The 27853-nt window shown below is 42.7% G+C and overlaps 1 protein-coding gene across 2 annotated transcripts; it reads left to right on the top strand.

Moving 5' to 3' along the window:
- Positions 1-755: 755 nt before the first annotated feature.
- LOC109889526 (synembryn-B) lies at positions 756-27853 on the top strand. Of its 2 annotated transcripts, none has more exons than XM_020481012.2 (10): positions 756-1001; positions 1739-1786; positions 1902-2522; positions 7400-7494; positions 8145-8295; positions 9104-9199; positions 13953-14097; positions 21573-21717; positions 22280-22399; positions 26293-27853. In XM_020481012.2, exons 1-10 carry the CDS (start codon positions 918-920, stop codon positions 26393-26395), a joined length of 1608 nt encoding a protein of 535 aa, XP_020336601.1. In that variant the 5' UTR covers positions 756-917; the 3' UTR covers positions 26396-27853. The 2 variants fall into 2 exon arrangements, with proteins under 2 accessions (XP_020336601.1, XP_020336600.1); XM_020481011.2 differs by having other exon boundaries at positions 765-1001; positions 9101-9199.

Raw genomic sequence — 27853 nt, 5'->3', positions numbered from 1 at the left:
TCGCTGCAGCTGAAGGAGCTGCAAAAATCTCTTCATTCAAAGACTCAATCATGGACAGTCTTACTGACAGTTGTGGCTGCTTCGTGTGATGTATTGTTGTTTCTACCTTCTTGCCTTTGTGCTGTTGTCTGTGCCCGATAATGTTTGTACAATATTTTGTGCTGCTACCATGTTGTGTTGCTGCCATGTTGTTGTCATGTGTTGCTGCCATGCTATGTTGTTGTCTTAGGTCTCTCTTTATGTAGTGTTGTGGTGTCTCCTTGTGATGTGTGTTTTGTCCTATAATTTTATTTGTAATACCCGTCCCCACAGGAGGCCTTTTGGCTTTTGGTAGGCGTCATTGTAAATAAGAATTTGTTCTTAACTGACTTACCTAGTAAAATAAAATAAAATATGAAGCGCAGGAGCTTCCTGCTGGCATTTGTAGTCTTGCTGAGGTTTTCTCTGTTGCAAATTAGCATTTAGGATTTTTAAGAGTAAATTGAGGCGTATATATATTGGTAAATCTTACCTTGTCTGAAGAGAATTAAACGGCTAGCAAAACGTAACGCCAAGGTAAGCCGTCACTAAACACATAATGAATTTTACAAATACTTCAAATAAAGTATGTGGGGGAAAAAAATTATGTTGGAAAGACGATTGGAACCAATTCTGTTTGAATGCTAGGTTGTATAGGTATTATAACGAGTCCACTGTGGGGGACTATAGGCGGATCACCGACCTTGCACGCTGTGCTCGCACGGTTTCGATGAGATCGTGACGTTAACCGGTGAAAGTTGAAACAAGGAAGAAGGGTGTATGTAGCCTTCTGTATGTAACTGAATGTCAGACGAATAAAAAAATAGGGTGCTGCAAATTATTCAGAAACGTACTCTATAACGTTACAATTCTTGAATTGTCATCGAAATATTTTAAGAATGGATTTAAACAGTATCCTGTCAAAGCTCGAGACTAACAATGAAGAGGAAATTAAAAGGCTTTTGCACCAGTACAACGTAGAGGTGGGTGTAATTCTCCTCGATTTGACGTCAACCAAAACAAAGTTATTAGCTAGCTCGCCAGCCATCTAAGAACATAATCATAGCTGCTAAAATTAGTACTAAAACTATGTATATCTAGAACTTGCATTTCCCCTTTCATTTTGAAAGGAATCAACGAGTTTAAAACCTATTGCTGTGTTGTAGGAAGCATATTTTCATCCTGGCTAGCTGGGTTGCTAGCTAGCTAACGTTAGCTAGTGTTGTGGCCAAACATTGTATGGTATAACTTTCTAATCGTGTACTGTAGCTAGCTAAGCATATAATGACAGCATGCGTATATAATGAACAATTCTAGCTAGCTCCCATTTGGTGATAGCTATTGCTGCACTTCCTGCTGTAACTTGAGCTAGCTAGCTAGGTAAGTTTGCTAGCTAACGTCGTTAGCCGCTGTCACTGATAACCTAGAGCCTAATGGCGATATACTTTGCATCACACTCGTATATCCTATCTAATGCAGTCATACGTATAATCTGTCTGCACAAGCTATTTACTGTATCATAGAAAAAAATTACTTCTAGATAACATTTCTGAGAATCATGCACAGATGAAGGTGACAAAGCACATTTAGCATATGCATTTGACTTTTCTCTCATTAGTACTTAACCTTGCTGACGTAACTCACATGGTACACAGCGAGGGAGAACTGCCGGGAACACTGAGTTTGTTTCAGCAAGACTAATGTATACTGTCTTTTTCAGAATAGTCGCACATTCACCTTTGACCCAAAAGAGGAGGACCTACGAAGTGTAAGTAAACAGTAAACACTCTGCCTTGTCTGGTGCTTCACTTTTACTTATAGCCTAGATAATGCTTCTGCCCCCTGTGTGTTTTATGATGAACCAATCTTCTCTCACTGTGCAGAGGCTGTGTCAGGGTCTGCTGACTGTGCTGGGGAGGCAGGTTGGGTCCTGCTGCCAGAGCACCTGCCTGGAGACCCTTCGCATCCTGTCCCGGGACAAGCGGGTCCTGGGCCCTGTGGGCACCCGGGAGGGCATGCTGGTCCTGGCCGGGCTGGCTCGGCTGCAGTCGGGAGAGGAGGGAGGTGACAGTCTGCAAGAGGATGCCCAGACAGAGGAGGAAGAGAGGGTGGTGGTGGAGGCCCTTAAGTGCCTGTGTAACGTGGTGTTTAACAGCGTGGCGGCACAGCAGGTGGGTGCCGACGTGCAGCTGGCACGTGGTCTGTGTGCCCGCCTGCACGCCGCCCGTGCCGGGTGTCACGAGGTGGGCCTGTTCTCCCTGCGCCTGCTCTTCCTGCTCTCGGCTCTGCGGCCCGACGTCCGGGGGGGGCTCCAGAGGGAGCTGCATGCCGTGGGGCTCCTCACAGAGGTGCTGGAGCGTACCCTGGACCTACGCTGGGTGGGCCCCTACGAGGTGGCCCATCCAGGCCTCCAGGCCTTGCCTATCCCTGCTGAAGACAACGAGAGGGCCATGGAGGCCCTGAAAGCCTTGTTCAACCTTACGCTGTCTGACACTAGCGATGAGGTGAGTTACACTGTTACACCCTCTGTCTGTTACAGAATGTTGTTCTCCTTTTTTCATTTTTTTCATTTTTAAAGAGGATATGTACGCTGTACTTGTAACATGGCAGTCACATGGTCCTGTATGGCTCAGTTGAAGGTATGCACACGACTGTAAGTCGCTTTGGATAAAAGCATCTGCTAAATGGCATTTATTATTGTTGTTATTATTCAGAGCTCAAAGAGGGCTAGACGCTGCAGCCATGAGCACAGCCTATAGTGTCACAGCATCACACAGCATTTAGAGTTGCTGCATAAACATACATTCTTTGCATCTCACTGGCTGTGGATGGACACATCTCCTTGCATATTTTGAATTCAGCATTGAAGTCACCAAACTTTGCATGCTTTGGTTGAAGGATATTATTTACAGATAGTTTAACAGCAAGACACTTGCCTTTATTCAGTGACATCCCTTAAATAGAAAGCCCTAACTAAGCCTGTGCAGCAATAAGAGGTTTATCAGCTATCTGACCTCGCTTAAGCTCCTTTGGCACCTTTACAGCTTTCTTGATTAGCCAGGGAGAGTTAGTGAAATAATCGTATGGCTTATTAATCGAATAGAAATCTTGTAACGCCTAGGTTGTTACGAGTGTACTGATATAAGTAGGAACACGTGACATCCCGGCAACATTGAGAAAAAATGTGTACCTGTTGTTCACACACGTATCTGCCCTCTCATTGGTTAGAATGGCCCCACCTGATCTTGCCTCCCGACTAACTTCCATTTCTTTTCATTGTCAAAGCAGCCACTTTAGTATATGGTCAATATAATGGATAATCTGTGGCGTTGATCAGAAAAGCCCTTTGTTCATCTCATGAGTCAATCCCACATGGTCATTTGCATGGAATGGAAAGCCTGTGCTCAGTGACTCACAGCTCTTAGGTCTGACTTCCACATCCGGAAATCCCTAATTCCTCTCATCTTTCCTCAATCTCTCCATAGTTACAGTCCCTCCCTTTCTCCTTTCTCTCGCTCTCTGTTCATGTTTTTTAATTTAAAAAACAACAACATTTTACCCCTGTATTGGCATAATAAATGTTACCTAAATGATACAGGTTATGAGCTATGACCAATATCTTCCTATGTTTTCTTTTTTACATGACCTCCTCCCCTTTCCGGTTCATCCATAGCTAATTTTATCCTTCTTACCCCTACCTGCTTAGACCCTCTCCTCCTTTTGTTTGAAGCAATGAAATGCTTCCATAAGGATCAGTCTGTTGTACGTGGCCAATGTAAGACATTTAAGCGTGTTAACCCTGGCAAAGGCTGCCGGCCCAGACGGCATCCCTAGCCGCGTCCTCAGAGCATGCGCAGACCAGCTGGCTGGTGTGTTTACGGACATATTCGATCTCTCCCTATCCCAGTCTGCTGTCTCCACTTGCTTCAAGATGTCCACCATTGTTCCTCCACCCAAGAAAGCAAAGGTAACTGAACTAAATGACTATCGCCCCAAGGCACTCACTTCTGTCATCATGATGTGCTTTGAGAGGCTAGTCAAGGATCATATCACCTATCTACCTAACCTGACACCCTAGACCCACTTCAATTTGCTTACCGCCCCAATAGATCCACAGACGATGCAATTGCCATTGCACTGCACACTGCCTTATCCCATCTGGACAAGAGGAATACCTATATCAGAATGCTGTTCATTGACTATAGCTCACCCTTCAACACCATAGTACCCTCCAAGCTCATCATTAAGCTCAGGGCCCTGGGTCTGAACCCCGCCCTGTGTAACTGGGTCTGAACCCCGCCCTGTGTAACTGGGTCCTGGACTTCCTGACGGGCCTCTCCCAGGTGGCGAAGGTAGGAAACAACACCTTCACTTTGCTGATCCTCAACACAGGGGCCCCACAAGTGTGCGTGCTCAGCCCCCTCCTGTACTCCCTGTTCACCCATGACTGTGTGGCCAGGCACGCCTCCAACTCAATCATCAAGTTTGCAGACGACACAACAGTAGTAGGCCTGATTACCAACAATGACGAGACAGTCTACAGGTAGGAGGTGAGGGAGCTGGCAAAGTGGGGCCAGGAAAATAACCTCTCTCTCAACGTCAACAAAACGAATGAGCTGATGGTGGAGTTCAGGAAACAGCAGGGGGAGCACTCCCCTATCCACATCGACATGACCGCAGTGGAGAAGGTGGAAAGCTTCAAGTTCCTCGGCATACACATCACTGACCATCTGAAATGGTCCACCCACACAGACAATGTGGTGAAGAAGGCGCAACAGCGCCTCTTTAACCTCAGGAGGCTGAGTAAATTTGGCTTGGCCACTAAGACCCTCAGAAACTTTTACAGATGCACAATTGAGTGTATCCTGTTGGGCTGTTTCACCACCTGGTACGGCAACTGCACTACCCGCAACTGCAGGGCTCTCCAGAGGGTGGTACGGCCTACCGAACGCATCACTGGGGGCACACTGCCTGCACTCCAGGACACCTACAGCACCCAACGTCACAGGAATGCCAAAAAGATCATCAAGGACATCAACCACCCGATCCACAGCCTGTTCACCCTGCTATCATTCAGAAGGCGAGGTCAGTACAGGTGCATCAAAGCTGGGGCCGAGAGACTGAAAAACAGCCTTTATGTCAAGGCCATCAAACTGTTAAATAGCCATCACTAGCTGGGTACCACCCGGCTGCTCAACCTTTAGAGGCTACTGCCCTATATACACTGCTCAAAAAAATAAAGGGAACACTAAAATAACACATCCTAGATCTGAATGAATGAAATATTCTTATTAAATACTTTTTTCTTTACATAGTTGAATGTTGAACAAAATCACTCACAAATTATCAATGGAAATCAAATTTATCAACCCATGGAGGTCTGGATTTGGAGTCACACTCAAAATTAAAGTGGAAAACCACACTACAGGCTGATCCAATGTCCTTAAAACAAGTCATAATGAGGCTCAGTAGTGTGTGTGGCCTCCACGTGCCTGTATGACCTCCCTACAACGCCTGGGCATACTCCTGATGAGGTGGCGGATGGTCTCCTGAGGGATCTCCTCCCAGACCTGGACTAAAGCATCCGCCAACTCCTGGACAGTCTGTGGTGCAACGTGGCATTGGTGGATGGAGTGAGACACGATGTCCCAGATGTGATCAATTGGATTCAGGTCTGGGGAACGGGCGGCCAGTCCATAGCATCAATGCCTTCCTCTTGCAGGAACTGCTGACACACTCCAGCCACATGAGGTCTAGCATTGTCTTGCATTAGGAGGAACCCAGGGCTAACCGCACCTGCATATGGTCTCACAAGGGGTCTGAGGATCTCATCTCGGTACCTAATGGCAGTCAGGCTACCTCTGGCGAGCACATGAAGGGCTGTGCGGCACCCCAAAGAAATGCCACCCCACACCATGACTGACCCACCGCCAAACCGGTCATGTTGGAGGATGTTGCAGGCAGCAGAACGTTCTCCACGGCGTCTCCAGACTCTGTCACGTCTGTCACGTGCTCAGTGTGAACCTGCTTTCATCTGTGAAGAGCACAGGGCGCCAGTGGTGAATTTGCCAATCTTGGTGTTCTCTGGCAAATGCCAAACGTCCTGCACAGTGTTGGGCTGTAAGCACAACCCCCACCTGTGGACGTCGGGCCCTCATACCACCCTCATGGAGTCTGTTTTTGACCGTTTGAGCAGACACATGCACATTTGTGGCCTGCTGGAGGTCATTTTGCAGGGCTCTGGCAGTGCTCCTCCTTGCACAAAGGTGGAGGTAGCGGTCCTGCTGCTGGGTTGTTGCCCTCCTATGGCCTCCTCCACGTCTCCTGATGTACTGGCCTGTCTCCTGGTAGCGCCTCCATGCTCTGGACACTACGCTGACAGACACAGCAAACCTTCTTGCCACAGCTCGCATTGATGTGCCATCCTGGATGAGCTGCACTACCTGAGCCACTTGTGTGGGTTGTAGACTCTGTCTCATGCTACCACTAGAGTGAAAGCACCGCCAGCATTCAAAAGTGACCAAAACATCAGCCAGGAAGCATAGGAACTGAGAAGTGGTCTGTGGTCACCACCTGCAGAACCACTCCTTTATTTGGGGTGTCTTGCTAATTGCCTATAATTTCCACCTGTTGTCTATTCCATTTGCACAGCAGCATGTGAAATTTATTGTCAATCAGTGTTGCTTCCTAAGTGGACAGTTTGATTTCACAGAAGTGTGATTGACTTGGAGTTACATTGTGTTGTTTAAGTGCTCCCTTTATTTTTTTGAGCAGTGTACATAGACAATTAATCACTGGCCACTTTAATAATTTTTACAAACTGCTTTACTCACCCCCCCCCCCCCCCCCCTCCCTAACCTGCTACTCTCTGTTTATCATATATGCATCGTCACTTTAACTATACATTCATGTACATATTACCTCAATCAGCCTGACTAACCGGTGTCTGTATGTAGCCTCGCAACTTTTATAGCCTCACTACTGTATATAGCCTGTCTTTTTACTCATTTTATTTCTTTACCTATTGTTCACCAAATACCTTTTTTTGCACTATTGGTTAGAGTCTGTAAGTAAGCATTTCACTGTAAGGTGAAATGTTGTATTCTGCGCACGTGACAAATAAACTTTGATTTGATACTGTATTCTATTCTACTGTATTTAGTCAATGCCACTCCGACATTGCTCGTCCTAATATTTATATTGATATATTTCTTAATTCCATTCTTTTACTTTTAGATTTGTGTATTTTTGTGAATTGTTAGATACTACTGCACTGTTGGAGCTAGGAACACAAGCATTTTGCTTCACCCGCAATAACGTCTGCCTAATATGTTTATGTGACCAATAAAATTTGATTTGATTTCCATCCTTCATTTGATAGGGTGGTGACCACCAGCTCCGCCTTGTCACCGCCATCATGCGCCATCTATTGATGCTTAAGACTCAGACAGAGGACAAAACAGAGGAAGCACACAGGTTGGCAACCCTTCTCCTCACTGCTCTCCACACAACAGGGCAAAACTGCATCCTGAAAGTACACATTCATCATTTGGTTTATGCTAATTAATCACCATCCAATAATCACTCTAGTCAACAGTGACAGCATCCAGCTCATGAGAAAGTTCAAACTTTAAGCCAAGACTGTTTTTAGAAGTATTTTCTGGACATCTCATTGATGCGAATTAACTACAAAGCTTTCTTTTGAAGGACATGCGAGAATGTAAAGAATGTGTCATGTAAAAGTGATTGATAATGCTCCCTGTGGTCCTATGGATTATGTTGTTGTGTCCCTCTGGTCACGGGGTTAGCCCATTGTCCAAAATCCAAAGTTGACCTTAGGTCCTTGTCTGTTCAGACTGATGGAATGCCTTGTGGTCTTGACGCAAACACAACAATAAGAGGGATAACTACCCAACGTATCTTCATGCTAGATGAAAGTGCTTTTAACAAATAAGTAGTCTTTAAAAAGTCTCATGATTGGTAGAAAACAATGACATGCATGTAGCCTATTCTTAAGAACGAAACCATATTTATTATGTGTTAATCCTTCCTACATGCTATAACCAATGACTTAACCACTGTCCTTTCTCCTTCTTTTTCCTCATGTCTTCCTTCTTCTCCTCCAGCCATGCCATCAACCTGCTGAGTAACCTGCCAGTGTCATGTCTGGATGTGCTGATTGACTTGCCGGTCCAGGGGGGCCAGGAGGAGTACAGCGGGAAGAACATGGACGCTGTGCAGGTGCTACTGGACTTTATGGAGAAGAGGATAGACAAGGTAAGAACTAGTGGACCAGAGACATTTGGCGAATCCTTCCACTTAAGTCCAATGTTTACTTAAAGTCACTTACATTTTCACTGAGGCGGCAGGTAGCCTAGCGGTTAAGAGCATTGGGCCAGTAACCGAAAGGTTGCTGGTTCAAATTCCCGAGCTGACTTGGTAAAAAATCTGTCTGTGCCCTTGTGCAAATCACTTAACCCTAATTGCTCCTGTAAGCCGCTCTGGAAAAGAGCGTCTGTTAAATAACTTAAATGTCTCTCGCTGATATCAATGCACGTGTAAGTGAAAATTTGACTTCAGTGGAAGTTAGGATTCACCCCATTGTGTGTGATTGAGATATTGGACTGCACAGAATCACTTATCTACAAACCAAGACTTGCTTTCTTCAAACTGATTGCTTGATCTCCGTGGCTGCTATTACAAACCATGCCAACACTTTTGCATTTCCTCTTGACCAACAAGTTAAATAAAACAATGTTTCAAGCCAAAGTAGAATTAACCTCAATGATGCAGTCCACCAGTGACTTCTCACCCGCCATTTAAGGAACTGACTATCTAACTGTTAGAGGCCATTCAGAAATTCATATGGCTGTTTATGTAGTAACGTCAGTCTCTACTGAACAAGCCAATGAAATTATGCGTAAATCCTGGCCATCCTATTAGAAGCTGTCCACACAACATAGAAATTGAATTACTAATACATTCCTGAATAGTTATTTTGCTAATGGTCCACAAACCAACTGCTACAGTGCCTCTGTGGGCATGCCTGTCGTCACTCGCCTCATGTGTGTCTCATTCCAAGCAGGGTGCCAACTACAAAGAGGGGCTGACCCCAGTGCTCAGCCTGCTGACCGAGGGTTCCAGGTACCACAGGGAGATCCGCAGATACATCAAGACACAGGTAGTGGGCTGGAGCTAGAGGGGGCTTGAGCTTGAACATACACTTTAAGGGCATGTTCTAATCTATCCTATTCTTATACATAAAAAGTGATGCAAAATTAAGATCTTCAAAATTAGTGAAACTACTTAATCAGTGTGAAATACATATATACAGAACAAAAATCTAAATGCAACATGTAAAGTGTTGGTTCCATGTTTCATGAGCTGAAATAAAAGATCCCAGAAATGTTCCATACACACAAAAAGCATATTTCTCTCAGATATTTTGCACAAATTTGTGTACATGCCTGTTAGTGAGCACCTCTCCTTTGCCAAGATAATCCATCCACCTGACAGGTGTAGCATATCAAGAAGCTATCAAGAAACAGCATGATCATTACACAGGTGCACCTTGTGCTGAGGGCAATAAAAGGACACTCTAAAATGTGCACTTTAGTCACACAACTCAATGCCATAGATGTCTAAAGTTGAGGGAGTATGCAATTGGCATGGTGACTGAAGGAATGTCCAACAGAGCTGTTGCCAGAGAATGTAATGTCATTTCTCTACCATCCATAAGCCGCCTCCAACGTTGTTTTATAGTAGTAGTCTCAAATGTTTTTTTATTGCCATCATTGTAAGTCTTCCACACACACACAATACCTTTATTAAACATAAGAATGAGTGTGAATTTTTGTCACAACCTGGCTCGTGGGAAGTGACAAGGAGCTCTTAGAGGACCAGGGCACAAATAATAATAATCAATAATTTTGCTCTTTATTTAGCCATCTTATATATAAAACCTTATTTGTTAATCAGAAATTGTGAATAACTCACTACAGGTTAAATAGAAGGGTGTACTTGAAAGGGTGCACATAACTCTGCAATGTTGTACTGGAGAGAGTCTCAGCCTTAAATCATTTTCCACACACAGTCTGTGCCTGTATTTAGTTTTCATGCTAGTGAGGGCTGAGAATCCACTCTCATATAGGTACAGTTGAAGTCGGAAGTTTACATACACTTAGGTTGGAGTCATTAAAACAAGTTTTTCTACCACTCCACATATTTCTTGTTAACAAACTATAGTTTTGGCAAGTCGGTAAGAACATCTACTTTGTGCATGACACAAGTAATTTTTCCAACAATTGTTTACAGACAGATTATTTCACTTATAATTCACTGTATCACAATTCCAGTGGGTCAGAAGTTTACATACACTAAGTTGTCTGTGCCTTTAAACAGCTTGGAACATTTCAGAAAATGTCATGGCTTTAAAAGCTTCTGATAGGCTAATTGACATCATTTGAGTCAATTGGAGGTATACCTGTGGATGTATTTCAAGGCCTACCTTCAAACTCAATGCCTCTTTGCTTGACATCATGGGAAAATCAAAAGAAATCAGACCTCCACAATAAATTGTAGACCTCCACAAGTCAGGTTCATCCTTGGTAGCAATTTCCAAACGCCTGAAGGTACCACTTTCATCTGTACAAACAATAGAACGCAAGTTAAACACCATAGGACCACGTAGCCGTCATACCGCTCAGGAAGGAGACACGTTCTGTCTCCTAGAGATGAACGTACGTTGGTGCAAAAAGTGCAAATCAATCCCAGAACAACAGCAAAGGACCTTGTGAAGATGCTGGAGGGAACGGGTACAACAGTGTCTATATCCACAGTAAAAACAAGTCCTATATCGACATAACCTGAAAGGCCGCTCAGCAAGGAAGAAGCAACTGTTCCAAAACCGCCATAAAAATCCAGAGTACGGTTTGCAACTGCACATGGGGACAAAGATTGTACTTTTTGGAGAAATGTCCTCTGGTCTGATGAAACAAAAATAGAACTGTTTGGCCATAATGACCATCGTTATGTTTTGAGGAAAAAGGGGGAGACTTGCAAGCCGCAGAACACCATCCCAACCTTGAAGCACAGGTGGCAGCATCATGTTGTGGGGGAGCTTTGCTGCAGGAGGAACTGGGGCACTTCACAAAATATAAAATTATGTGGATATATTGAAGCAACATCTCAAGACATCAGTCAAGAAGTTAAAGCTGGAGCAAGGAGACCTACAAACCTGACTCAGTTACACCAGCTCTGTCAGGAGGAATGGGACAAAATTCACCCAACTTATTGTGGAAGGCTACCCAAAATGTTTGGCCCAAGTTAAACAATTCAAAGGCAATGCTACCAAATACTAATTGAGTGTGTGTAAACTTCTGACACACTGGGAATGTGATGTAAGAAATAAAAGCTGAAAGAAATCATTCTCTACTATTATTCTGACATTTCACATTCTTAAAATAAAGTGGTGATCCTAACTGACCTAAGACAGGGAATTTGTAGGATTAAATGTCAGGAATTGTGGAAAAACTGAGCTTAAATGTATTTGGCTAAGGTGTATGTAAACTTCCGACTTCAACTGTACCAGGAGCTGTGCCAGGCCCGCCACGTCTGTTGACTCATCCAGCTGTAACGCATAGAATTCATTGGCTTGTATGCAAAGCAGTAATTGTTTTAAAACATCTCCTGCCATGTCACTGATGTGCTGTGAAACAGTGTTGTTTGATGAAGTCATTGTCTGTATAGTTTTTTTTTTGTGCCTTTTCCCCCAGCATTGTCCCAGCCATATTCGCCAATAGTATGGGGATTGCCTGTCATAGCCACTCAGTAGCTAACCGAAAAGATGCTTCTAGCCCCTTCTTATTAATGATATGTGTTGCTTTTATACATGTCTTACTACTCGATAGTCGTCTTAATTCTCGCTCAAACTCGTGGCTTATTTTTCAAATTGACATGTTTTGCTTCTAAATGTCTGTGCAAGAGTGAAGGTGTCATTGAGTTGTGAGATAGTACTTTTGCACATATAATACACTGTGGCTGAGGCAAGGCACTACTCCCAATATAAGTGAACCCCAAATCAATGTAGTTCTCATCATATTTGCGCCTCTTCGATGGTCCAACGTCTCTGTTTGTTTGGTGCTTTCCCGGGTAAGGGGGCAGTAGCTCTTCAGCTGCATCAGATTCACAACTGTCAGTGTCCATGCTAGCTGGGCTAGCAACAAATGTAGAGTTACTGATGCTAGCATTGGATGTGCTCGTGGAAGCAACAACTTGTGTCGTCGACAGGTGTAGTACTGCTGGTAGTAGCAGTACTACCAGTAGAGCTCTACCAGTAGAGCTGGTACGAACGCCTTTTTTTTTTTACCATTTATCTATTTTCGAGCAAACGGAATGAGCAGCAGCTCCGTTTGGCTACATACTTACAGTTAGGGGATTTCCTGCGAGAGAGTAACGGTTACTGTGATTGGATGATAATTATTTGACTAGGCTACCTGTATTTGACATTGTTGTTATTTCGCTGAACACTATATGGTTTCGTTTTATTTTTGGCAGTGAAACGTGGCTGCTCGAGAAAAAAAAATCACTTAAATGTATAGGCCCATTGGAAAATCTAAATGGACTATTTGAAAATGTGAATCACATTTTTATTTGGCATACCCCCGACGGCATTGCGCATACCCCAGTTTGGGAATAGCGGTTTTATAGAATTTGGCAGTACGTCCAACCTCACATCCGCAGACCACGTATAACCAAGCCAGGCCAGGACCTCCACATCCGGCTTCTTCACCTGCGGGATCGTCTGAGACCAGCCACCCGGACAGCTGATTAAAAAGTGGGTTTGCACAACCGAATCATTTCTGCACAAACTTTCAGAAACTGTCTCAGGGAAGCTCATCTGTCTGCTCGTCGTCCTCACCAGGGTCTTGACATGACTGTAGTTTGGCAACGTAACTGACTTCAGTGGGCAAATGCTCACCTTCAATGGCCACTGGCATGCTGGTGAAGTGTGCTTTTCTTGGATGAATCCCGTTTTCAACTGTACCGGGCAGACAGTGTGTTTGGTGTCATGTGGGCGAGCTGTTTGCTGATATCAATATTGTGAACAGAGAGCGCCCCATGGTGGAGGTGGGGTTATATAGTATGGGCAGGCATAAGCTATGGACAACGAACACAATTGCATTTTATCAATGGCAAATTGAATGCACAGCGATACAAGATCCTGAGGCCATTGTCGTGCCATTCATCTACTGCCATCACCTCATACAGTATTTCAGTATGATAATGCACAGCCCCATGTCACAAGGATCTGTATATAATTCCTGGAAACTGTAAATGTCCTAGTTCTTCCATGGCCTGCATATTCATCAGACATATCACCCATTGAGCCTGTTTGGGATGCTCTGGATCGACGTGTATGACATCGTGTTCCAGTTCCCTCCAATATCCAGCAACTTCGCAAAGCCTTTGAAGAGAAATGTGACAACATTCCATGGCCACAGTCAACAGACTGATCAACTCTATGCGAAAGAGATGTGTCGCGCTGCATGAGGCAAATGTTGGTCACACCAGATACTGACTGGTTTCCTGATCCATGTCCCTACCTTTTTTTAAAAGGTATATGTGACCAACAGATGCATATCTGTATTCCCAGTCATGTGAAATCCATAGATTAGGGCCTAATGAATTTATTTCAATTAACTGATATCCTTATATAAACTGTAGCTCAGTGAAATTGTTGCATTTATATTTTTGTTCTGTGTATTTATTTCACATATCTTATTAAATCTGTCTAGATTACTTTTCTTCTAACATATCCTCCAGCAGTGGCAGATGGATCATTAGCTGGCCTGATCACTCAGTTCACTAGTCTAGTGTACTACAGTGTTCATTTTCACTGTGGCTCTGCCCCCGTTGGCTGTATTTGTCTCCAGGTGCTGCCCCCGCTGAAGGAGGTCAAGGTCAGGCCGGAGATAGGGTCCACCGTTAGGAACAAGCTGGTGCGTCTCATGACCCACGTGGACATGGGCGTGAAGCAGAGCGCTGCAGAGTTCCTCTTCGTCCTCTGCAAAGAGAGTGGTGAGAGAGAGAGACTGGGAAGTCTGTATGATAGGGATGTGCACGGTTGTTCGAATAGCCGAACGGACGTTAGTATTCGAATACTTGTGTGTGTTCATTTTTGCAGAATAAAGAAGATATAATTATGATTTACCTATTTTAACACTGAAAAGTTTTTTCTAAATTAAAATATTCATGTTACATACAGGGATATACCATGACATTTTAAAATGAATCATTTAAGAAAACGACAAATGTCATAGTTTTATGAAAAACAAATCATATATATATATATATATTTTTTAAAACATTTAAACAAGTACAAGTCTCTTGTCAACAGACAACACTTCTCGTAGAAAAGAAGTCACTTTGAAATGTTTTTTAAGATATTTAGGGGAAAGTATAGTGTCCCTTCCAATTGCCTGAAATTCCATCTTTGTATATGGCTGCGTTTACACAAGCAGCATAATGTGTAGCTTGTTGTTTATGTTGGCCAATCAAAGCGGCAAAGATGCTTAATGCGTAGCAAGTGGAGTGACTGTTCACTTAATGCAATGCATGATGGAATAAAATAACGGAATTAAAAGTTTAGCAAAAATGAGAATGAGTAGGCTACAACAATTAACCAACTGTTGTTTTAACTGAATGGGGTGGCGGAGAAAGTGCAGCATGTGGCCTCAATTATCCTGGCTAGCGATAGTTGATTATCCTGGCTAGCGATAGTTGATTATCCTGGCTAGCGATAGTTGATTATCCTGGCTAGCGATAGCTGGCTATCCTGGCTAGCGATAGCTGGCTATCCTGGCTAGCTATAGCTGGCTATCCTGGCTAGCTATAGCTGGCTATCCTGGCTAGCTATAGCTGGCTATCCTGGCTAGCAATAGCTGGCTGGCTGGCTAGCTATAGCTGGCTATCCTGGCTAGCTATAGCTGCCTATCCTGGCTAGCAATAGCTGGCTGGCTAGCTAAAAATATCTTCTTCACCCCCCAAGTTTGATGTCTGTGCCCCTGTGGAAATATAATTAGCATAATAAAAAAAATGCAAATCTGTCAGTTTAAGCTAGAGATGTTTGTTTTTACATCGGATGCGGTGTCTGTCAGACCATGGACATCCCACAAATTATGATGACTCTATGGGAAGGTGAGACGTACATGTCAGTTGTTATGCTCTAGGACGCCTACAGGCCTCATCTGAATGTCCCTTGGTACCAGTTGAAAAAATTAATGGAAGTATACAGTACCAGTCAAGTTTGGACACACTTACTCATTAAAGGGTTTTCTTTATTTGTACTATTTTCTACATTGTAGAATAATAGTGAAGACATCAAAACTATGAAATATCACATGGAATCATGTAGTAACCAAAAAAGTGTTAAACAAATCCAAATATATTTGAGATTGTTCAAAGTAGCCACCCTTTGCCTTTGACAGCTTTGCACACTCTTGGCATTCTTTCAAGCAGCTTCATAAGGTAGTCACCTGGAATGCATTTCAATTAACAGATGTGCCTTGCTAATTTGTGGAATTTCTTTCCTTAATGACTTTGAACCGATCAGTTGTGTTGTGACAAGGTAGGGGTGTATACAGAAGATAGAACTATTTGGTAAAAGACCAAGTCCATATTATGGCAAGAACAGCTCAAATGTGATCCGTTTCAGGAAACTATGCATATGTCGTGGGTCACTATTTCACAGGAGAGTTGTTTGAACGTAAAAAATATATTTTATCAAAATGCATTTTTTTTTGTGCCAGAAATGCCTATTCGAACTTGTGAACTTTCATGTGCCTTAATAACAAACATGTATGCCATCTGTAAATACTAATACAATTGTTAATTTACGAGCCTAGTTGGTTTAGCCAAAGAAAAAGTGAGCCACCTTCCCACTAGCCATGATTGGCTGAGATGAGTGGGCTGGACATGCCGAGAGATGTTTGGATTGGTCTGCCATATAGCATGCTTTTATCTATTTGAGCTGGTCAGTATGTCTAGGTAATCCTGTCTTACACGGCTTTAAAAAAACAACATGTATCTTGTATTAAAACGGCATAAGTGTTGCTCACCACTTTCTGGAGGACTGAAGTCAGTGGAATTTGAGTATGATAGCTAAGGAGATGGAGAAAATACCTGTCTCCGGATTACATCTTTAAAACGAAGGGCAACGATGGCATCTGACAGGAGACGCGTCCAACCATGAATGATAAGATAGTCTAGCTAGCTACATTTTCAGACATTCTAATTTTAACAGACATTTTTCTGGCTAGCTCTAGCCTAATGTTAGCTAGCTAACATTGAACCTGGTTGGTTAGCTACCTACAGAATCATGCAGGGTAGTGACGCGGATAACATGTGGATAACATGAAAACAGCCTAACCAGCTCTGCTAGCGCGAGTAAAATGGTCAGAGTGGGGTGTTCTCTCGTTATGTGTCTGGAAGTAGCTCGCAAGCTAGCCAATGTTAGCCAGTTAGCTTGGGTGCTTGACCTCTGTTGTGAGGTCAGAACTTCCGGATCAACGCGAAACGGTCTGAATTTAAGAACGGACAATCTGACAGCACAGTTGTAGTCACCAACGCTCTGAATAACATAACAGCCTAACCAGCTCTGCTAGGGTGAATAATGTTCAGTGAGCTGTTCTCTCTCACTTAGATGTCTGGAAGTAACTAGCAAGTTAGCTTGGATGATCCACCCTTAAAGAGATGGGTGAGGAAAAAGCTTAAGAGGGTGTGAACGATGCTAAATGGGTGTAGACAAAGAAGGGTTCTCCAATAGTAGGACCAAAACATTCAAAGGCCATTTTCTCAAAACTGAATTTAAAAGTTAATCAACTTTCAGAGCAGAATAACTTTCCCATTGTTCCTCAACTGTAGTGTATGATTAGAGGTCGACCGATTATGATTTTTCAACGCCGATACCGATTATTGGAGGACCAAAAAACCGCCAATACCGATCAATTTTTTATTTGTAATAATGACAATTACAACAATACTGAATGAACACTTATTTTAGCTTAATATAATACATCAATAAAAATCCATTTAGCCTCAAATAAATTATGAAACATGTTCAATTTGGTTTAAATAATGCAAAAACAAAGTGTTGGAGAAGTAAAAGTGCAATATGTGCCATGAGTTCCTTGCTCAGAACATGAGAACATATGAAAGTTGGTGGTTCCTTTTAACATGAGACTTCAATATTCCAAGGTAAGAGGTTTTAGGTTGGATTTAATATAGTATTTATAGGACTATTTCTCTCTATACCATTTGTATTTCATTAACCTTTGACTATTGGATGTTCTTATAGGCACTTTAGTATTGCCAGTGTAACAGTATAGCTTCTGTCCCTCTCCTCGCGCGTACCTGGGCTTGAACCAGGAACACATCGACAACAGCCACACTCGAAGCAGCGTTACGCATCGCTCCACAAAAGCCACGGCCCTTGCTAAGCAAGGGGAATAACTAGTCCAAGTCTCAGAGCGAGTGACGTTTGAAACGCTATTAGCGCGCACCCCACTAACTAGCTAGCCATTTGACATCGGTTACACCAGCCATTAGGCTGATAGGCTTGAAGGCATAAACAGTGCTGTGCTTGCGAAGAGCTGCTGTCAAAACGCACGAAAGTGCTGTTTGAATGAATGCTTACAAGCCTGCTGCTGCCTACCATCGCTCAGTCAGACTGCTCTATCAAATATCAAATCATAGACTTAATTATAACATAATAACACACAGAAATACGAGCCTTTGGTCATTAATATGGTCAAATCTGGGAACTATCATTTAGAAAACAAAACGTTGATTATTTCAGTGAAATACGGAACCGTTCTGTATTTTATCTAACGGGTGGCATCCCTAAGTCTAAATATTCTTGTTACATTGTACAACCTTCAATGTTATGTCATAATTACTTAAACTCTGGCAAATTAGTTCGCAATGAGCCAGGCGGCCCAAACTGTTGCATATACCCTGACTGCGTGCAATGAACGCAAGAGAAGTGACACAATTTCACCTGGTTAATATTGCCTGCTAACCTGGATTTCTTAGCTAAATATGCAGGTAAAAAAAATCTATACTTCTGTGTATTGATTTTAAGAAAGGCATTGGTGTTTATGGTTAGGTACAGTCGTGCAACGATTGTGCTTTTTTGCAAATGCGCTTTTGTTAAATCATCCCCCAGCGTTGCATCGATTATATGCGATGCAGGACACGCTAGATAAACTAGTAATATCATCAACCATGTGTAGTTAACTAGTGATTATGATGCTTAATGCTAGCTAGCAACTTACCTTGGTTTCTACTGCATTCGCGTAACAGGCAGGCTCCTTGTGGAGTGCAATGAGAGGCAGGTGGTTAGAACGTTGGACTAGTTAACCGTAAGGTTGCAAGATTGAATCCCAGAGCTGACAAGGTAAAAATCTGTCGTTCTGCCTCTGAACAAGGCAGTTGACCCACTAGGCCGTCATTGAAAATAGGACTGTGTTCTTAACTGACTTGCCTAGTTAAATAAAGGTGAAAAAGAAAATCGGCAAAATCGGTGTCCAGAAATACAGATTTCCGATTGTTATGAAAACTTAATTAATTGGCCATTCCGATTAATCGGTCAACCTCTTATGTATGATATACCATTTTGTAGCTATGAGTCTCTACTTTTATCCAATGTAAAAATAAAAAAAACATACAATTTCAAATTAACCGATTTTGAGCCGGTCGTGCACAAATAAGCAAAGAGAAATGACAGTCCATCATTACATTAAGTCATGAAGGTCAGTCAATACGGAACATTTAAAGAATTTTGTGTTTCTTCAAGTGCAGTTGCAAAAACCATCAAGTGCTATGATGAAACTGGCTCTCATGAGGACCGCCACAGGAAAGGAAGACCCAGAGTTACCTCTGCTGCGGAGGATAAGTTCATTAGTGTCCAGCCTCAGAAATTGCAGCCCAAATAAATGCTTCAGAGTTCAAGTAACAGACACATCTCAACACCTACTGTTCAGAGGAGACTGTGTGAATCAGGCCTTCATGGTCGAATTGCTGCAAAGAAACCACTACTAAAGGACACCAATAAGAAGAAGTGACTTGCTTGGGCCAAGAACACGAGCAATGGACATTAGACCGGTGGAAATCTGTCCTTTTGGTCTGGAGTCAATATTGTAGATTTTTGGTTCGAACCGCTGTCTCTTTGTGAGACGCAGAGTAGGTGAATGGATGATCTCCATGTGTGGTTCCCACCGTGAAGCATGGAGGAGTGATTGTGTAGAGGTGCTTTGCTGGTGACATTGTCTGTGATTTATTTAGAATTCAATTCACACTTAACCAGCATGGCTACCACAGCATTCTGCAGCAAGGTGCCATTCCATCTGGTTTGTACTTAGTCCCACTCTCATTTGTTTTTCAACAGGACAATGACCCGATAAGGGCTATTTGACCAAGAAGGAGAGGGATGGAGTGCTGTATCAGATGACCTGGCCTCCACAATCACCCGACCTCAACCCAATTGAGATGGTTTGGGATGAGTTGGACCGCAGAGTAAAGGAAAAGCAGCCAACAGGTGCTCAGCATATGTGGGAACTCCTTCAAAACTGTTGGAAAAGTGTTCCAGGTGAAGCTGGTTGAGAGAATGCCAAGAGTGTGCAAAGCTGTCATCAAGGCAAAGAGTGGCTACTTTGCATAATCTCAAATCTAATCCAATATTTTTTTGGTTACTACATTATTCCATATGTGTTTTTATTGTTTTAATGTCTTCAACATTATTCTACAATGTAAAAATAAAGAAAAACCCTTGAATGAGTAGGTGTTCTAACTTTTGACTGGTACTGTGGAGACTGTTTAGTGCCAGAAATAAGGGGTTACAGACATGTAAAAAAACAAACATAATAATAACAAATTTTTCCTGATCTTTCTTATCTCTCAGATGTACAGGCAATTCAGAAAGTATTCAGACCCTTAGATTTTTTCCACATTTTGTTATGTTACAGCCTTATTCTAAAATGGATTAGATTGTTTTTTTCCCCAGCTCAATCTACACACAATACCCCATAATGACAAAGCAAAAACAGATTTTTCTATTTTTTTTGCAAATGTATTCAAAATCAAAACTGAAATATCACATTTGCATATGTATTCAGATCCTTTACTTTTTGTTGAAGCACCTTTGGCAGCAATTACAGCCTTGAGTCTTCTTGGGTATGACACTACAAGCTTGGCACACCTATATTTGGGGAGTGTCTCCCATTCTTCTCTGCAGATCCTCTCAAGCTCTTAAGTGCCAAGATGGGGATTGTCGCTGCACAGCTATTTTCAGGTCTTTCCAGAGATGTTCGATCAGATTCAAGTCCGGGCCACTGGCAGGGCCACTCAAGGACATTCAGAGACTTGTCCCGAAGCCACTCCTGTGTTGTCTTGGCTGTGTGCTTAGGGTCATTTTCCTATTGGAATGTGAACCTTTGCCCCAGTCTGAGGTCCTGAGTGCTCTGGAGCAGGTTTTCATCAAGGATCTCTCTCTGTACTTTACTCTGTTCATCTTTTCTAGTTCCTGACTAGTATCCCAGTCCCTGATGCTGAAAAAGATCCCTACAATATGATGATGATGCCACCTCTATGCTTCACCTTAGGGATGGTGCCAAGTTTCCTCCAGACGTGATGCTTGGCATTCACCTCCCTGACTAAGGCCCTTCTCCGCTGATTGCTCAGTTTGGCCGGGCGGCCAGCTCTAGGAAGTCTTGGTGTTTCTAAACTTCTTCCATTTAAGAATGATGGAGGCCACTGTGTTCTTGGGGACCTTGAATGCTGCATAAATGTTTTTGTACGCTTCCCCACATCTGTGCCTCGACACTTTCCTGTCCTGGAGCACTACGTACAAGTCCTTCAACCTCGTGCCTTAGTGCATGCCAGAGCAAAACCGTCAACTGTGGGACCTTCTGTAAACAGTTGTGTGCCTTTCCAAATTATGTCCAATCAATTGAATTTACCACAGGTGGACTCCAATATGGTTGTAGAAACATCAAGGATAATCAATGGAAACAGGATGCACCTGAGCTCAATTTCGAGTCTCATTGCAAAGGATCTGAATACTTATATAAATATAGTATTTTTAAAAAGATATATTTGTTTTAACTGGCAAAAAGTTTGAGGGGAAAAAAATATTTAATCTGTTTTAGAATAAGGCTGTAAGGCAAAAAAAAAATGAAAAAGGTGAGGGGTCTGAATCCACAGACACAGTCCAACCCCTAAAAATCAAAAGGATTTTTGTTCTGTTGTTCCATGTAGTGAATGTGTTTCTATGGGCTAATGTCAGTAAGGCCAAGTAAAATGTTTGAAACTCTTTTTTTATATACTTTAAGGGGTCTTAAATCAAATACCAAAATTATCCTTGTTATGTCTGTCTTTAAACGGTTTTTCGAATATCCAACAAAAATGTATGATACTATTCGAATAGTGAAATGATTTCAAACCCCCATACAGTTGTCCATGGTGTTGCACTGATTTCTCCCCCTCTAATCCTCTAGTGGACCACCTGTTGAAGTACACTGGGTATGGTAATGCAGCAGGACTCCTGGTGGCTCGAGGCCTGCTGGCAGGAGGGCGAGGAGAGACTCTGTACTCAGACGACGAAGACTCTGACACCGAAGAGTACAAATCGGCGAAACCTTTGTGAGTAGGCAGAAGCTTTGAATACATGACCATAGACACACATTCCTTGCTTTGAATTACTAAATGTTTGGATTAAATGTTGTTGGCTTTAGGGTGTATCATGGGAGTGCCACAACATTTATTTAACTACAACAGAATCCATTGGGCCAAGGGGTGTTTCATCAATCACTTTTACGTGACACCACTTAAGTGCCACTCTAGTGGCCAGGGCTGTTCGATGTTGGTTCTGGAGTGCCGAAACACTTCTGGCTTTCACCCTCTCCTTCTTAAAAGGGACTTAATTCAGACCTGGGACAAGGGACTTATTCAGACCTGGGACACGAGATGAGTGCCATTATCTACCAGGTATTAACAAAAAACAGAAGTGTTTTGGCCTTCCAGCACCAGAATTGAAGAGCCCTGCGTTCTAGCCAAACATTCAGGACAGTCAAGCATTGGGTCATTTTCACCATCATTATTAGACTGTCATTGTAAATAAGAATTTGTTCTTAACTGACTTTCCTAGTTAAATAAATGTTACACACATTACGTCTTCTCTCTGTCCTATCTCTGTCTGTCTCAGCATCAACCCCATCACGGGTCACGTGGAGGAGCCCATGCCTAACCCCATCGAAGACATGACTGAGGAGCAGAAAGAGTACGAGGCCCAGAAATTGGTCAACATGTTTGACAAGTTGTCAAGGTAAACCAACCACCACACAGCCTCATCATGTATGAATGCAACAACAACTGTGTTTGCCAGCAGTGTTTCTATTCATTGTAACCCTCAATGCCAGATTATTAACCTTTCTGAATTATATAGCTTTGTATCCTGTTTGAATGATTCCCTATGGCTTATTATTTGTCCCCCTGAACCTGAACGTCTGCTGTCTTCATTCATACTGGCCTTTCCTTAGCAAGCAGAACCTAGCGCTACTCAGAGAATGATGTGGATGCGAGGCTGAGTGACACTGAGCGCACTCCCTGCCAACCAGTTCATTTGAGGAAGAATCTCCAGCCGTTAGCCCCGGTGCTCAATTAGGCCCCGGCCATACCACCTCGGCTGCCGCTGCATTCAGCTGGAGTCAATGGAAGCTGCCGCTGTTGGCGTGCCGCTGCTGCATCATTACCAGAACGCCATTAATTAGCGTCCTAATTGGCCCACACAGTGGGGTCGGAAGCCCTCGGCTCCTTTCTACTCCTTTATGTGGTACTTTATGTCAGGGTTTTTAATAACATGTCTACTTCCCTTTATTCACCTTTCTCCTCATTCAGCCCACGAGCCAAACATTGTACGCTAACTGACAGGGGAGTAGGACTGAGACATAGGCACAATTAGAAAGAAGAGGCATTGGTTTTGGGGTGGAGGGGTGACTATGTTTACAGACACAAGAAAAGCTGACGTTGTCATTGTTCAGCCACAGAGAGGGGGTTGAGTCGTAATGAGACGCGTGTGCCTGTCTACAAGAGGTTGATTCCTTTCCTCTGAAGCCAGATCCTCCTGTATCCCTCCAGCTCTCTATTCTGCTGTGTCGGTCAGTGTCAAGTAGACATGGCGAAAAGGAGAGGGTGATGACACAGGTTTTATCCCAAATGGCACCCTATTCCCTACATAGTGTAGTACTTTTCACCAGAGCTGGGACTATATAGGGAATAGGGGGCCATTTGTGATGCAACCACAGTCACCAGCTGCTGCAACCACAGTCACCAGCTGCTGCAACCACAGTCACCAGCTGCTGCAACCACAGTCACCAGCTGCTGCCTTTCCTATCCAACATGCCACGATGGGCTCTCAGGAGATGGCTCAGGGCCCTGCAAGAATGTGCTTCCCCTCGCAGCTTACCTGCTCCTCCAATTAGCACATGCTCTGAATCTGACCCCCTACACAAACCATATCTGATTGCCTGGGTCCTCAGATCCTGCAGAGTGGGGAACAGGACAGGATGCACCATGGGATTAATTGGTAGAACGGACTACAATGTAGGAGTGTTGTCAGTGAGTGGGTGTTTTTTTTTCTTCTCTTCTCTTTTTCTTTCTCCTCTCTCATTATCTTGTTTTTCACCCTGTTAGAACTTATATCTTTATAAAGCCCATCTCTGGTTGATGTGATTGGGATTGGCTTGGGACAGGTGGATGGCTGAATGGCACTCTCTGTCTGGAGATACTGAAGTGTCCTGAAGGAGGCTAAACCTCAAAAACGTATCTTTCAACAACACTGACCCCATAACCGTTAACCTGCCATCTTTCCGCCATAGCCTGTCATATACAGTACACAATCAATGTCTCACTAAAAATCCTTCTTTAACCTGTTTCCTCCCCTTCATCTACATTGATTGAAGTGGATTTAACAGGTGATTTAACATAGACTGACCAGGTGAATGCTATGTCACGGAAAGAGCAAGTGTTTCTTATATTTTTTGGTCTTGGTTATTGTTGATGGTTTCATTACACATTAGATAGAGGATGTGGCACCGTGAAACAGGGTTGTGCGTAGTCGTCAGAACTCACCCCAGCTTACGTATCTTTTTTTTTTATAAAACAAATGATTTAGTGCTTTCCACTGAAAGGACATGAGAAGATCTTCAAATTTCCTTTGTGCCGTATTCATACCGCACAATCATATTACATGGCTCACCTCCAAGTCTTCTTTATCATAGTCCTCCTCCAGAGCTTTACTCTGTTTTTTGGGGGGAGGAACCAGGAATGAGGAGTTATATGTTAATTTGTGTTTGAATTGTGCAAATGAATGCAAATGTAGCCATGGTTTTAAGACTTTGATTGGCTAATTCTGTGATAACACATCTGAGAGGGAGCTGGTGGCACACAGTGCAGATATAATTGGATTAGGATAGAGGGCCTGGTGTGGCTTTGAGGAGATTACACAGAGCACTGATCCTGTAATTAAACTGACCCACAGAGGAGAGGAGAGCGTGGAAGGGGAGATGACCAACAATAAGAGTTTGTGTGTGTGTTCACATGTGTTTGAGTGAATGAAGGGGGGACGGGTCGTCAGCCAGGGTTCTTGAGCGCCAGATGTAAGAAAAAAAGAAGTGCCACCACCACTCAACAACGGTCCTCTTTAGAAGGTGTAGAATGCATGACACAAAGGGTTTTGAGGTTCAAAGCAGTGCATGTGGATTGTGGCAGCAACAGATTTGTCTACCAAATGAAACATGTGGGCGTTGTACACTATTGTGTCAAATGTTGAAGGGGAAGATTTCTGAATCCATACACTGGGACTAAGCATCTGCTTAAATAACAAATGTTCTATATGCTTCTTGTTCGGTTCCATTACAGGTTGTTATCAATAAAACGTTACAATACAGTGTAGAGTGTTCGGTTTGGCTGCTGTGGGGCAAGGAGACCCCCAGCTCCGCTAAAACCATTGACCACTGCATGCCGTTTTTAAGAGATTTTTAAATAAATGTTATAACTGTTTGGTTTTAATATCAACACCTCTTGAAGAGCACAGTCAGAACTACACATTTTCGATTATTCCACATGTATCTCTACCATCATTTATACAGCAAGTAACTGAATGCTCTTCATGATCAGTAAACATCAATTGATCAATTATTTTTCAGATACGTGAGGGTAGCCTATCCATTTGGCATGGAGCTCGCTAGCTAAGCAAACGTGCCATTTAGCTTGTTTCATAAGAGATCTGACCTTTTGGAAAGACCTTGACATCGACAAGTCCTCATCCTGGTAGTTGTCAGTCAAGACTACTGTCAGCACCACTATAGATGGCAAGTTAAAATAGACATCTAGTTTATCCCCTGAAAGTTAGCATGTTAACTAGCCATATTGACACGATCAGTTATTAGCTAGATAGACAATTTGTGATTAAACACTCTTAAAAACATTGAAATGGGATAATGTTAGCAAACTTCGCTAGGTAGGCCTATGCTGGTTGGAGAAAAAATTATATTAGTTCTACTTACCACTATGTTTAGCCAACTTTACTACATTTCTACCGGTAGCAAAGTAAACATTATAAGCTAACAGTACATCGGCAAATGCGCCCTTCTGCTTGACCAGCATCCTTCTGGGGTGCATCCTCTTCTCAACCTTGAGTGACTGAGACATCTTCTGGTTTGTAACATGTTTGTTTTCCTCTGCACTCCCCCTAGTCTTTGTTGGTGAATATTTGTTTTCTCCTGCTGTGATTTCCAAACTGTTGTGAATATCACAAAGTAATATTCTTGTTTCTAACAGGGGTTGTGCTGAATTTGAATAGAATATAGTACATTCAGGAAGTGATTTGAATTTAAAATGTTAGATGTTTTGAAATAGCTTCTACTTTTCCGTTTATTGAGAAGTCATTGAAAAGAAATGACCTTATTTCAATTATTGAATTCTAATTTTTGTTTACTTCCTGAATTACTGCCTTCAATTCAAGTTGAGCCCAACCGTGGTTTCTAATCAACATCAAACACGGTTCTCCAGACCAGGGTCGAATTAATTTTGAAATGGAAAATGAAAACAAGTGTTTCTTATTGGACACGTCCAGGTAGTCCCGGGCTGTTTCAGTTTGTTGCCTAGTGAATACGACCCAGTTGTGATGTTGTTTGTGTCTGTTTTTGTGCTCCACAGGCAGCAGCTGATCAGACCAATGGGGGTGAGGAGGGACGGCACACTGGCACCCCTAGAGGAGGCTCTTAGACAGCCCACGGCTGACAGCTCAGACTCCGACTAGAGCCACTACGACACAGATCAGACCACCCTAAACAGTGCCCTCAGAAAGTATTCATACCCTTTTACTTATTCAACATTTAGTTGTTACAGCCTGAATTCAAAATGGATTGAATATCATTTATTTTTCAACCAGCTACACACAAAACCTCATAATGACAAAGTGAAATAAAGGATCTTAACATTTTTGCACATTTATTGAAAATGCAGAAATATCTAATTTACATAAGTATTCACACCCCGGAGTCAATAGATGTTATAATCACCTTTGGCAGCAATTACAGCTGTCTCTAAGAGCTTTGCACGCCTGGATTGTGCAACATTTTCCCATTATCCTTTTCAAAATGGTTTAAGCTCAGTCAAATTGGTTGTTGATCACTACTAAACAATTTTCAAGTCATACCATAGATTTTCAAGCAGCTTTAAGTCAAAACTGTAACTCTGCTACTCAGGAACATTCACTGTCTTCTTGGTAAGCAACTCCAGTGTAGATTTGGCCTTGTGTTTTAGGTTATTGTGGATAGCAGACTGAACCAGGTTTTTCTCTAGGATTTTGCCTGTGCTTAGCGCCATTCTGTTTTTTTTTTTATCATGAACAACTCCCCAGTCCTTAACGATTACAAACATACCCATAACATGATGCAGCCACCACTCTGCTTGAAAATATGGAGTGTTACTCAGTAATGTGTTGTATTGGATTTGCCCCAGATAAACAGGAAATTGCTTTGCCACATTTTTTTGCAGTTATACTTTAGTGCCTTGTTAAGCACATTTGACTTCTGAACTGGTTAAGGCTTGCCATAACATAGGGGTTGAATACTTATTGACTCAAGACATTTCAGCTTTTCATATTTATTTAATTTCTAAGAATTCAGGAAAACATAATTCCACTTTGACATGATGGAGTATTGTATGTATGCCATTGACCCAAAAAATCTAAATGTAATCCATTTTAAATTCAGACTCTAACAAAGAAAAAGTGGTGTGAATACTTTCTGAAGGCACTGTACCTATAGTAGGTTGTGTCCAGCACAGAGGTTCCCTCCCTCCCTCACTTGCTGTCTGTCTTCCTCTGTCTGTCAGAGACTGAAGGGGTCTCACCCTTTCTCCATAGGCTGTTCTGTTCTCTAAAGCTGACTTGAGCCTGACTTGATACAACAAAAAAGCTGATTTTTAAGCCTGACTTGATACGACACAGGAAAAGATAGGGTTACGGTTGAGCACATCCTCCCGACCACAGCATTGTTACTACTTTAATGTTTAGTTAGAATTTTTTTTATGAACCATTTCTCCGCTCATGCCTCTCAAATTTGATAGAATGAAAGATAGTTCTTAATCAAATTGCTGTATAGATGTGAATCACTAAAAGCATGGTTGACAGGGTGGGGTTTGGCCAAATTGTAATTGAATTTGGATAGGAAATCATTCCTTAGATATATAAATATGTTGATTTTGTTCTTTA

Source organism: Oncorhynchus kisutch, linkage group LG4 (assembly GCF_002021735.2).
Source record: "Oncorhynchus kisutch isolate 150728-3 linkage group LG4, Okis_V2, whole genome shotgun sequence".
NCBI classification, from domain to species: domain Eukaryota; kingdom Metazoa; phylum Chordata; class Actinopteri; order Salmoniformes; family Salmonidae; genus Oncorhynchus; species Oncorhynchus kisutch.
Note: the sequence above shows the minus strand (reverse complement) of the source record. Positions and strands in the feature narration are given on the sequence as shown.

Bases quoted from the DNA above. Each gene is read 5' to 3' on its own strand.
- LOC109889526 (XM_020481011.2), top strand. From the start codon at position 918: ATGGATTTAAACAGTATCCTGTCAAAGCTCGAGACTAACAATGAAGAG. The intron at 14,098-21,572 runs GTGAGAGAGAGA...CTAATCCTCTAG, and splicing joins CGTCCTCTGCAAAGAGAGTG to TGGACCACCTGTTGAAGTAC. The intron at 22,400-26,292 runs GTAAACCAACCA...TGTGCTCCACAG, and splicing joins ATGTTTGACAAGTTGTCAAG to GCAGCAGCTGATCAGACCAA.